General features: G+C 41.9%; 2 protein-coding genes across 3 annotated transcripts in view; both read right to left on the bottom strand.

Moving 5' to 3' along the window:
* The window catches only part of LOC110501941 (cyclic AMP-dependent transcription factor ATF-2), a 76070-nt gene extending 73399 nt beyond the window's left edge, over positions 1-2671 (bottom strand). Inside the window, 5 exon segments of the mRNA XM_036959411.1 lie at positions 306-434; positions 549-599; positions 602-672; positions 1263-1359; positions 1579-2671. Of these exon segments, the coding sequence (XP_036815306.1) occupies positions 306-434; positions 549-599; positions 602-672; positions 1263-1359; positions 1579-1659 (429 nt within the window). The 5' untranslated portion in view covers positions 1660-2671.
* A 417-nt stretch (positions 2672-3088) lies between these two features.
* Positions 3089-5675, bottom strand: LOC110501942 (ATP synthase F(0) complex subunit C2, mitochondrial). Of its 2 annotated transcripts, none has more exons than XM_021579820.2 (5): positions 5543-5675; positions 5250-5346; positions 4268-4342; positions 3798-3988; positions 3089-3672 (listed from the first exon to the last, which is right to left on the bottom strand). In XM_021579820.2, exons 2-5 carry the CDS (start codon positions 5286-5288, stop codon positions 3558-3560), a joined length of 420 nt encoding a protein of 139 aa, XP_021435495.1. In that variant the 5' UTR covers positions 5289-5346; positions 5543-5675; the 3' UTR covers positions 3089-3557. The 2 variants fall into 2 exon arrangements, with proteins under 2 accessions (XP_021435495.1, XP_021435497.1); XM_021579822.2 differs by having other exon boundaries at positions 5440-5573.
* Positions 5676-12378: the final 6703 nt, after the last annotated feature.

Genomic DNA, 12378 nt, shown 5'->3' with positions numbered 1-12378 from the left:
CAATCACTGCCCTGGGGCAATGGAATATTTTTTAGACCAGAGGAATGAGTGCCTCATACTGGCCCTCCAACACCACTTCCAGCAGCATATGGTCTCCTATCCAGGGACCAACCAGGACCAACCCTGTGTCACAAGCAACTAATATTGAGAAACTTGGATATAGCAACTAAAACTAGAATCTACCAACTAAAACTAGGATCTACCAACTAAAACTAGGATTTACCAACTAAAACTAGGATCTAGCCTACATTTATATCAACTAATTCACCTGGATATCACTGTATGAAGTAAACCAAATTCGTTACCTTGTCATCCCTTGTTGTAGATTCTGGATGGGGCAGAGGGCTGTCCCAATGTGCCACCACAGCTGAGTGGTCCTCAATTTTGTTATGTATGATCATCGGTGTGGCAAGAGGCGACAAATCCAAGGGCACCTGCATGTCAGAAACAAATGTCAACAGATCAGATCAGATCAAAACTGAAGCAACCTGTACTATGAATGTAAAGAGCGTTATTCTTGAAAGAACCACTGGTTAGTAACTAGTCACCTTGTTGATGTCATCCACAGCAGCTATTTTGAAGTCATGCTCCATAGGGACGGACTGGTAAGCTCGTTGAAGAGTCCAACTTCCTCACAGTACTTCAAAAAGAGTGTAGGTGTTGGCTTTGGGTCTGCAACAGAAGGCCATCTCTCTCACACGTCGCTTGAATGAATTCTATCACTTAGCAGTGGTGTAAAGTACTTCAGTAAAACATTATTTTAAGTTCTACTTAAGTAGTTTGAGGGAATCTGTACTTTACTATTTTGACAACTTTTACTTCACTACATTCCTGACGAAAAGATGGTACTGTTCACTCACTGATTTTCCGTGACAACCCAAAGTACTCGTTACATTTTGAAGGCTTAGCAGGACAGGAACATTGTGAAAGTCATGGACCTATCAAGAAAACACCTGGTCATCCCTACTGCCTATGGTCTAGTGGACTCATTAAACACAAATGCATATTTTGTAAATATTGTCTGAGTGTTGGTGTGCCCCTGGCTATCCATAAATAAATAAAAATAATTTTAAAAATGGTACCATCTGCTTTGCTTAATATAATGAATTTTAAATTATTTATACTTTTGATACTTAAGTATATTTCAAACCTAATACTTTTCGGCTTCTCCTCAAGTAGTATTTTACTGGGTGACTTTCTATTAAGGTATCTTTACTTTTACTCGAGTATGACAACTGGGTACTTTCGCCACCACTGCTTACCGGCTACTGTGACACTGTTGCCTCTTGCTGGACCAAACTTTAGTGTCATCTCATGTTTGTGTTCGTGGACAGCCAAATGGTCTTCATTTGTAAATCGCTATGAAAAGATAAATATATACTTTACACATTACACATATAACCACAAAGCAAACCACAGGGACTTTTAAAACATACCTGCCCACATCCAGGAGCAGAACATAAGAACGGTTTGTCATCACTCATTATTTAGGAATTCCTTTTACACCCGGAATAAAGAATATATATATATATGATTTGTACTTTAGTAGGTAGAACATTCCAGATTAATGTTCCTCACCTTATAGGCTCTTTCAAAGATTTTTATCTTGGGGACATAGCTTATTGATGGAAAGTTGGCAGCTTCCTCTTGTAAATGCATGGTCTTTTCCAATCAGGAGTGAGAATATTGTTGGGGTTAGAACAAAAAAAATCTCTTATCAAAATGGTTAGTGGAAACTCGAATTGTGAAAGATGACACTCGACGTCATAGTGCGTTTATGCAGAAGAAACAGTTGAAACCCAATTACTTAGAATTGTTCAAAAAATAATTCAGCGCAATCTTACAAAACAATGTGCGATGGTTTTGTTTACACACCACTCCTCCGCATCACCAACTAGCTTGCTTGCTCGTCCTATCCACACCGCCTTAACATCTGCATAGTACGGTCGCCATATTAACTGTATTTACTAATGTTAATACATGAAGGATGTGCATTTATCACAGACTCGTTTTTCTTAACACTTAAATCCCCACTAATGCCAAGAAATCGGTACACGTGCGATATCTTTGTGTACAATCTCCTTGAGCTCGTGCACTTACCCACCAGCGCAACCCTTCGTATCGAAATAACTCGTCTGTGCAACTCTCGCGAGAGCAGCATCTCCGCTGTACAGATAGCAACGGCAATTTTATAGAAATGAAGAGAAATCGGTTGACAATACATTTTAGTATATTGTCAATTTCAATTATCTTTATAGCTAGTCATGAGAATAAATGCTGTGATAATTCCAACGACCTTGTGTGGATATGACAGCAGAGATTTGGTGCATGCAGTATGCTAGGCCAATGCCAAACAACCACAATGAAACATAACATTTCATATAAAGCACACAAGCGTCCAGATTATTAGAGGATCTAATCTTGAATAAAGTGCTTGGTCAGCAAAGGAAGGATCGACATGGGAGTCCAGGTGAACAAGGCCTTGGAAGAACTACAACTACAGTTGAGGGCAGTTGGAAATGAATCCCACCAGAACAGTGAGAATTTATTACAGAAGTCTCCTAAATACAAAAGGTAAATGTTATCATTTGTGGGGTGGAGGAATGAACCCAGGTAAATACCAAATGCAAAACTGTCCAAAATGAAAGCAAAAAGGAGAAATATTTTTGGATGAGATCAAGTAGTACCATCCTCAGTTAAATGTTTTCTGTTCTGTGCCGACTGAACATAACCCTGGGTCTTGAAAATGTGACAACCAGGAGCCGGGGTATGAAGGGTGACCCTTCTCCAGAAACTACACGACATGTATGAGAGTATTGGAATTATCTTCAGAAATCGTTGCATCAAAGACACTATGGATGAATTTCCTCTGGGCCCATCCAATTTGGCAATATTTTGGATCTGGTGTTCAGGCGTCTTAAAGCTCTAAAATATATTTCTAAGTAAATTAGCCAATATTATCCAAGCTTAACCAAACCAAAAAAATATTGTAAAATTATCAAGGGAATCATATCAACACCTGCAGGCTTTTTAAACAGACTACGCATGTTCATTCAGAGTATCCCAAATAAACTGGACCAGTGACCACTATTTAGCACCATCAAATTGTCTAGATTTATTTAATGCCATTTACAAAAGCAAGCATTCACTTGCTGCCTACTTACATACTTCTATAGAACTGCACTTGAACCAACAAAAGCATCAATGTGGACCCACAGAAGCGAACATATGATGCATTGGAAAATGTGCCAGACTGATTTACAGTAAGTTAAGCAGTTCCTTTGTATAATCCCATGCTGACATTCAATAGAAGCTAGTTGTCTTCTTGATTGTGGTGAAACATACTTCCCAACAGAAAACATACTGCCATATGTTAAATAGTCAAATACATGCATTTTAATTATGTAATTTCTTACATTTTTACAAAACATGTTTTTGTTATTTAGACTTTGAAAATATAAATTTCCATGATACCAACACAGAAAATTTTTTTGGTAACCACAATAAAATATGGAGTCACATCAGTAATTACAGTGTTTCTATGAACAATAGATTTGTTACATAGCAAACAAGATTAAGAAGGCAACCATCAAACAGAATAGACCCATGGCTTCAGACAGGGCGAATCCCAGGATAGCATAGGAGAACAGCTGCTGCTTCAGAGATGGGTTCCTGCAAAACACAACACATTTCTACGTAAAAGTCAGCTTTTAAAATCATAGTTTTTTTTTTTTTCCTTATGAAAGCTGACATTGACAAGCACATATCTAGGCATCCATTTGTAGATGTGGACTTACCTGGCATATCCAATAATGAGACTGCCAAACACTGTTCCAATTCCAGCACCGGATCCAGCCACTCCGACCGTGGCTGCTCCAGCACCAATGAACTTAGCGGCTGTGTCGATGTCCCTGCTCACAGCACTGGTCTGGAAGCCTCTCAGTGCTACTTGGGTGAAGGGGCTCTGTGGCATGAGGGCTACATTGTTCTGAAAAACAAAGCAAGCCTCTTTTTAATGATGGATAAAAGCACTTCCTACATCAATGTCCATTAGGGGGCTTGAAAACATCCTACATCAATGTCCATTAGGGGTCTTGAAAACATCCTACATCAATGGCCATTAGGGGGCTTGAAAACTTCCTACATCAATGTCCATTAGGGGGCTTGAAAACTTCCTACATCAATGGCCATTAGGGGGCTTGAAAACATTGCATTATAGTCGACAGTGAAGAGCATAAAACCTACTGCAAGAAGAGTCTTTACTCACCTCGGTGTTGACCTCGGGCCTGGACACCATACAGGCAGACAAGGGTCTGTAAAGAGTCCGGGAGCCAGCACGGACCTGCACCAGGGGACAAGGACAAAACTGAGTGAAATAAAAATGCATAAATATTTTTGCCTAAGGGCACACACACGGAAGATCTAGAAGGTAATAAATAAAATGACAGATGAAGTGCACACAGCGGTTCAAAGTTCAAGACAAGTAAACTCCTAAGTGTTATGGTTCCCACCGTGAAAGGCGGAACAAGTGCACCTTGGCCTGTGGCAGGCACCTTGACAGTAGCTAGCCACTGTCATTGTGGAACATCATAGAGCTGTACCAAGACATGCATACCAACAACACATTACAATTCGTTAATTCCAACATCATAGCTGCTTTCCCAGCTTAGTCATCAAAAAGTATATAAGATTCGCTCCTCAACGCCACCTGGTGACAGTAACGTTACAAGGCTAAAACACTAACCTGCTGAGTGCACTTTGCACAAGCTAATGTCAAACCGTTACGTTACCAGTAAAACAACCTGTTAAACATGTTTTACCTGAACATGTTAATGTTTCTAGTCAAGTAAAACATGACCTTGGACAGAGAGCCCCAAACATACAAAGACAAAGAAAGAAAAGCAGGCCAGAGGGTTAACTATCGTAGCTATGTCACAAGCTAGGTAACGTTACAGATAGACTTGGATGCTGAAGCGAGCCAAGTGTCATGTTGACCTTTATTCATAGCTAACTAACGTTAGTCTATAGCTTAAAAGCCGGATAGCTAGTTCCGGCTTAGAGTATCGAATGTGCAAACAGCTAGGAAACTAAAAATAGTGTCACTTACATAGTCATAAACGTTAAACTAGTTAACGTTAGCCAATACCCTTGTCAGACAGTTCAACACAGGCCCATACGAACACAGCCGGAGAATATGAATTCAGATGTAAAATAAACATGGATTCAACAGATTGATGAAAATAACTCACCAGAGCCGGCGTGGAGACGAACTTGGCGCAGGCGTACATTTTCAATTTTAGTCTGTTTTAACCTGGTCGGTCAAATTTGATTGAAGCCCGGGTCTTTCTGCGAAGACATTACAGATAAGGTCAATCGGTTTGTAAATGCACAACGATACAACAATAATAATGACAGACCAATGTACACAATAATCCGTACAATATGTAACCCTCGCTTGTATTGTTCTACGTGTTGTTTTAACGAAGGATTAAAAAGGATTTGTAACGGACAATTCTTAGCTAGCACTCCTTTCGACACTTACCGACTGCAGAAGGTCGAACCACAGTAGACACAGATGGAACAACGAGGAGATATTTCACCGAATATATAAATGTGAAGCATCCGGTTGGCGTTTCCACTCAACACCAAATGTGGTGATGAGAGGAAGTCCAGTGACCGGCAGTGGGAGAAGATGGCCGATATTCTGCTAATTTTCTCATCGATTAAACATTTTCTCTCCATACAATTTTCTGTTTCCAAAAATAGATTGGGCAGCGTTTTTAAAACTTTGGAAACTTACCCTTTGCCCAAAAAGAGCGTTGTTTAGGAGTCCAGGAGGCAGTAGGAGGCGTTCCCTACCGGAAAAATGCAAATAAATGCTGGAACGCACCAATAGGATCTCACTATCACGTGCGTGGCTCTGCACACTGTTTATCATTTGCGCCCATTGGAAACGACAGGATCTAGTCTATCTTGGGTTAGTTATAAAATCTTCGGCATAGATGTGCGGCCGAGCAAATCGGTGTTTATAGATTCCCGGATGAAGATTTTGCGACAATGAAAGTGGCATTGCATTAGTGGAAAACAAGACTTTTCCCAAGGCAGGCCTGGATATGTTCGAGTCGCTTCCGGGACAATTTTAGAATTTTAGCTGATTCTCCAAACCTGCTACGGCGATTCTCGTAGCCTGTCATGTTCATTATCCTAACCTGCTGCAAGAAGTTACTTCTGCTAGTCAAAACCGTCAGACTTGCCCTGAGAACAGTCTTGGTTTCCACTAATGCGATAACAGCGCCACGCAAGGTCATTTCACTATAACTTTATTAAACCCTATACTTTTACGATTGACAACTAAAGAAACATGTAATTGACAAAGATTGTTCTGGTTAATTTACGATGAAAATCCATCGGAGCTCCATGAATGAAATGTATTTAGGCCTTTAATGTAGAGGCCTACCCTTTGAATAGGTATGTCTTGTCTAAATATTAAACCAATACATATAAATAGCACAAACGGGAAGAATCAACTTATTTTCCACAGAACGTCTGGCTTAGAGAATAGCAGCATTTGACAAATATATTGATTGAATGGTTGATATAGACTGGACTAGGCTATCAATTATTAGATTGGTCGTTCTTTAAAAAGTAATTTCCTCACTTAAGCATGCACCTTTCAAAAAATGTAGAACTAAGAACAGATATAGCCCTTGGTTCACTCCAGATCTGGCTGCCCTTGACCAGCACAAAAACATCCTGTGGCGGACTGCAATAGCATCGAATAGTGTCCATGATATGCAACTGTTCAGGGAAGTCAGCAACCAATACACGCAGTCAGTCAGGAAAGCAAAGGCTAGCCTTTTCAAACAGAAATTTGCATCCTGTAGCTCTAACTCCAAAACGTTTTGGGACTCTGTAAAGTCCATGGAGAACAAGAGCACCTCCTCCCAGCTGTCCACTGCACTGAGGCTAGGTAACACGGTCACCACCGATAAATCCATAATAATTGAACATTTCAATAAGCATTTCTCTACGGCTGGCCATGCTTTCCTTCTGGCTACCCCAACCCCGGCTAACAGCTCCGCACCCCCCGCCGCTACCTGCCTGATGTTCTGAAAGAGCTGCAAAACCTGGACCTGTACAAATCAGCTGGGCTAGACAATCTGGACCCTCTCTTTCTAAAATGATCCACCGCCATTGTTGCAACCCCTATTACCAGTCTGTTCAACCTCTCTTTCGCATCGTCCAAGATCCCTGAAGTTTGGAAAGCTGCAGCAGTCACCCCCCTCTTCAAAGGGGGAGACACTCTAGACCCAAACTGTTACAGACCTATATCCATCCTGCCCTGCTTTTCTAAAGTCTTCGAAAGCCAAGTTAACAAACAGATCACTGACCATTTCGAGTCCCACCGTACCTTCTCCGCTGTGCAATCCGGTTTCCGAGCTGGTCATGGGTGCACCTCAGCCACGCTCAAGGTACTAAACGATATCATAACCGCCATTGATAAGAAACAATACTGTCCAGCCGTCTTTATCGACCTGGCCAAGGCTTTCAACTCTGTCAATCACCGTATTCTTATCGGCAGACTCAATAGCCTTGGTTTCTCAAATGACTGCCTCGCCTGGTTCACCAACTACTTTGCAGAGTTCAGTGTGTCAAATCGGAGTGCCTGTTGTCCGGACCTCTGGCGGTCTCTATGGGGGTACCACTGTGTTCAATTCTCGGGCCGACTCTTTTCTCTGTGTATATCAACGATGTCGCTCTTTCTGCAGGTGATTCCCTGATCCACCTCTATGCAGACGACACCATTCTGTATACTTCTGGCCCTTCCTTGGACACTGTGCTAACTAACCTCCAAACGAGCTTCAATGCCATACAACACTCCTTCCGTGGCCTCCAACTGCTCTTAAATGCTAGTAAAACCAAATGCATGCTTTTTAACCGTTCGCTGCCCGCACCTAGAATATGTAGACAACTACAAATACCTAGGTGTCTGGCTAGACTGTAAACTCTCCTTCCAGACTCATATCAAACATCTTCAATCCAAAATTAAATCTAGAATCGGCTTTCTATTTCACAACAAAGCCTCCTTCACTCACGCCGCTAAACTTACCTTAGCAAAACTGACTATCCTACCGATCCTCGACTTTGCCGATATCATCTACAAAATAGCTTCCAAAACTCTACTCAGCAAACTGGATGCAGTTTATCACAGTGCCATCCGTTTTGCTACCAAAGCCCTTTATACCACCCACCACTGCGACCTGTATGCTCTAGTCAGCTGGCCTTCGCTACATATTCATCACCAGACCCACTAGCTCCAGGTCATCTATAAGTCTATAATAGGTAAAGCTCCGCCTTATCTCAGCTCACTGGTCACGATAACAACACCCAACCGTAGCACGCGCTCCAGCAGGTATATCTCACCGGTCACCCCCAAAGCGAACATCTACTTTGGCCGCCTTTCCTTCCAGTTCTCTACTGCCAATGACTAGAACAAATTGCAAAAATCGCTGAAGCTGGATACTTAGATTTCCCTCACTAACTTTAAACATCAGCTATCTGAGCAGCTAACCAATCGCTGCAGCTGTACATAGTCCATCTGTAAATAGCCCACCCAATCTACCTATCTAATCCCCATAATGTTTTTATTTACTTTTCTGCTCTTTTACAAAAATGTGTATAGAATTAGTGCCAATTGCCTGTTGCCTAATTCAGCAAATACTGTAAAGCACAGGTTGGCGGTACGAGGTAATGGCTGGAGCAGAATAGGTGGAAAGGTATCAACAACATCAAACACATGTGTTTAATGCCATTCCATTCGCTCCATTCAAGCCATTATTATGAGCCGTAGTCCCCTCAGCAGCTAATTAAAACTAACCCTAAATAATATATATATATTTTTTTCACCTTTATTTAACTAGGCAACTCAGTTAAGAACACATTCTTATTTACAATGACGGCCTATCAAAAGGCAAAAGGCCTCCTGCTGGGATGGGGGCTTTGATTAACTGTTCAGCAATTGTATGTCTTGGGGGTAGAAGCTGTTCAGCAGTCTTATGGCCTAGAAGTTGGTCGTCTTCAGAATCACATCATCATAGGCCAGTTGATTCAAGAATACATGTATTGATGCCAAGCAAATTTTCCTATGAGACATTAAAGTATTCCGTCATTCATTGTCATAAAAAGCCATTATTTTGATGTAGGTCTAGATATAAAAATGTCTCCCTTGTAAAACAACTCTATTGAGTAAACAGTGTCTTTCACATTTCCCCTACCTGTTGAGATGTGAATGTAACACTACCCAGAAGGGATGTCTCTTCTTAGAGGTATAGCTGCATACCAGGTGAATTTGTAATGTTGTGGAATGGCTCGCCAGCAGCTGAGGCTGGAAGGTAGATGTAACGGGGATGGGGAGCCCCTCTTCGTTGCCTGTACGGTTGCTCTAAGGGAGGAATTGGCCACTGGTTTTTCAGGTATGGTCTTCTAAGGGAGGAATCACCCACTGGTTTTTCAGGTATGATATTTCCTGGTGCATGGGGGTTCGAAGTCAAAATCGTAGCCTCTCGATGTCATGAGTAGAACCAGTCTTACTAATGTAGCACATAAACCTCCAACGCCCCATCGAAATAACAGAATCAACAGTCACCGGAGGATCCATATAGTTACGATTAAATTATAATGTCTTTATTTGCACGGAGTAGCACTGAGCTGCAGTGCATTCCGATTCACCAAAGGGACATTGATATAAATTACATTTAGATGCGTTCTGATATATTTTACACAAGCTTTCCGTGTGGAATAGAAGGACATAGGTTCATTTTTTGTTGTTGTTATAATCAGTTCAACGACCTGAAACGGCAGGATCATGTTTACAATCACATCATGTTACACGTCATGTCTGTAGCTAAGTTGAAGTTAAAGTATTTCTATTTAGAGGGATTTTATATCATCATTACATCATTTATCACAGTGTCATGCACCATCTTGTTACACGTTAAAAACATGTCCTCTGGTGAATCATTGCATGTCCCCTGTCCCTGAATGTAGTCCAGTGGGATTCAAGCCCAGCAGAGGGTGCCATTGAGACCTAATGTGATGTATGTGATCATAACCCTTTGTTATCACTAGTCAAGAGGACTTCAATTCCACTAAAGGAATTTCATAGGCTTCATGTTCTCAGTCATTCATGCTGTCATCATTTCGACATGATCATATTCACTGCTGACTGAATTTTATATTCCATATTCCAAATGTATTTCATTTATCAAATGTATTTCATTTACCTAGTGGTTAGAGCGATGGACTAGCAACCAAAAGGTTGCAAGTTCAAATCCCCCGAGCTGACAAGGTACAAATCTGTCGTTCTGCCCCTGAACAAGGCAGTTAACCCACTGTTCCTAGGCCGTCATTGAAAATAAGAATGTGTTCTTAACTGACTTGCCTTGTAAAATAAATAAATGTGGTATTTAGGAATATATCACTTCTTTACAACGCAGCAGAATGAATTGACAACGTGTGCACAATGTTTTTTTTTTTGTAAACTCGTATTGCAATCATGTCCGCGGCTTTTGTGGAGCGATGGGTAACGATGCTTCGTGGGTGTCAGTTGTTGATGTGTGCAGAAGGTCCCTGGTTCGCGCCCGGGTATGGGCGAGGGGACGGTCTAAAATTATACTGTTATATATAGGCTACATGATAGATACAATACTATGTGTGCTCTACAGCCAAAAGCAGAGTATTTTGAAGTAGAAACATTTAGCATTATAGTAATTGCAACAGCTAGACAGATAGCACATTAATGTCGTGCTTAACCACCTGAGGTCACGGTCTTAGTGTCTAATGAACAGTAGTAGTAGGGGGGAGGAGACTCCCGCCACCCCTCTCGTCCAACAAGGTACTTACTGCTCTCCCTGTCTGTGGTGTTGCATAGAACACTCAGAGACATTCCATCTGCACGCCGGCCCCATCAAGCTGGATGCGCTCAGACTCCTAATGAAAATGGCATTGACCCCCTTAACCTTTTATGAATGACAACTTGTGCCTGCAGCACGTCCTGTCAGAGGCCTCAGAAATGTGGGCACCCTAGCCGAGGGTGTGTTGTTTTGTTGGTATTAAGGAGAGGGGAAAAGGTTTTTACAGCCCCTCGGCGGAGCTGCTGATTACTGGAAAGAGGGGAGGCGCCCTGACAGCGGAGGCAGGCCAGACAAGGAAGGACTGCAGGCAGCGCCGCCCCCCCTTGGGTTGTGCCGTGGCGGAGATCTTTGTGGGCTATACTCGGCCTTGTCTCAGGATGGTAAGTTGGTGGTTGAAGAAATCTCTCTAGTGGTGTGGGGGCTGTGCTTTGGCAAAGTGGGTGGGGTTATATCCTTCCTGTTTGGCCCTGTCCGGGGGTATCATCGGATGGGGACACAGTGTCTCCTGACCCCTCCTGTCTCAGCCTCCAGTATTTATGCTGCAGTAGTATACAGTGCCTTGCGAAAGTATTCGGCCCCCTTGAACTTTGCAACCTTTTGCCACATTTCAGGCTTCAAACATAAATATATAAAACTGTATTTTTTTGTGAAGAATCAACAACAAGTGGGACACAATCATGAAGTGGAACGACATTTATTGGATATTTCAAACTTTTTTAACAAATCAAAAACTGAAAAATTGGGCGTGCAAAATTATTCAGCCCCTTTACTTTCAGTGCATCAAACTCTCTCCAGAAGTTCAGTGAGGATCTCTGAATGATCCAATGTTGACCTAAATGACCAATGATGATAAATACAATCCACCTGTGTGTAATCAAGTCTCCGTATAAATGCACCTGCACTGTGATAGTCTCAGAGGTCCGTTAAAAGCGCAGAGAGCATCATGAAGAACAAGGAACACACCAGGCAGGCCCGAGATACTGTTGTGAAGAAGTTTAAAGCCGGATTTGGATACAAAAAGATTTCCCAAGCTTTAAACATCCCAAGGAGCACTGTGAAAGCGATAATATTGAAATGGAAGGAGTATCAGACCACTGCAAATCTACCAAGACCTGGCCGTCCCTCTAAACTTTCAGCTCATACAAGGAGAAGACTGATCAGAGATGCAGCCAAGAGGCCCATGATCACTCTGGATGAACTGCAGAGATCTACAGCTGAGGTGGGAGACTCTGTCCATAGGACAACAATCAGTCGTATATTGCACAAATCTGGCCTTTATGGAAGAGTGGCAAGAAGAAAGCCATTTCTTAAAGATATCCATAAAAAGTGTCGTTTAAAGTTTGCCACAAGCCACCTGGGAGACACACCAAACATGTGGAAGAAGGTGCTCTGGTCAGATGAAACCAAAATTGAACTTTTTGGCAACAATGCAAAACGTTATGTTTGGCATAAAAGCAACACAGCT

Source organism: Oncorhynchus mykiss, chromosome 22, assembly GCF_013265735.2.
Source record: "Oncorhynchus mykiss isolate Arlee chromosome 22, USDA_OmykA_1.1, whole genome shotgun sequence".
In the NCBI taxonomy this organism is placed as follows: Eukaryota; Metazoa; Chordata; class Actinopteri; order Salmoniformes; family Salmonidae; genus Oncorhynchus; species Oncorhynchus mykiss.
This window is presented reverse-complemented; position numbering and strand designations above follow the sequence as displayed.

Excerpts from the sequence above, each read along its gene's own strand:
- LOC110501942 (XM_021579820.2), bottom strand. The coding sequence starts at position 5,288 with ATGTACGCCTGCGCCAAGTTCGTCTCCACGCCGGCTCTG. Across the intron at positions 4,343-5,249 it reads TCGTCTCCACGCCGGCTCTG|GTCCGTGCTGGCTCCCGGAC; the intron begins GTGAGTTATTTT and ends CCCCTGGTGCAG. Across the intron at positions 3,989-4,267 it reads GGCCCGAGGTCAACACCGAG|AACAATGTAGCCCTCATGCC; the intron begins GTGAGTAAAGAC and ends TTTGTTTTTCAG.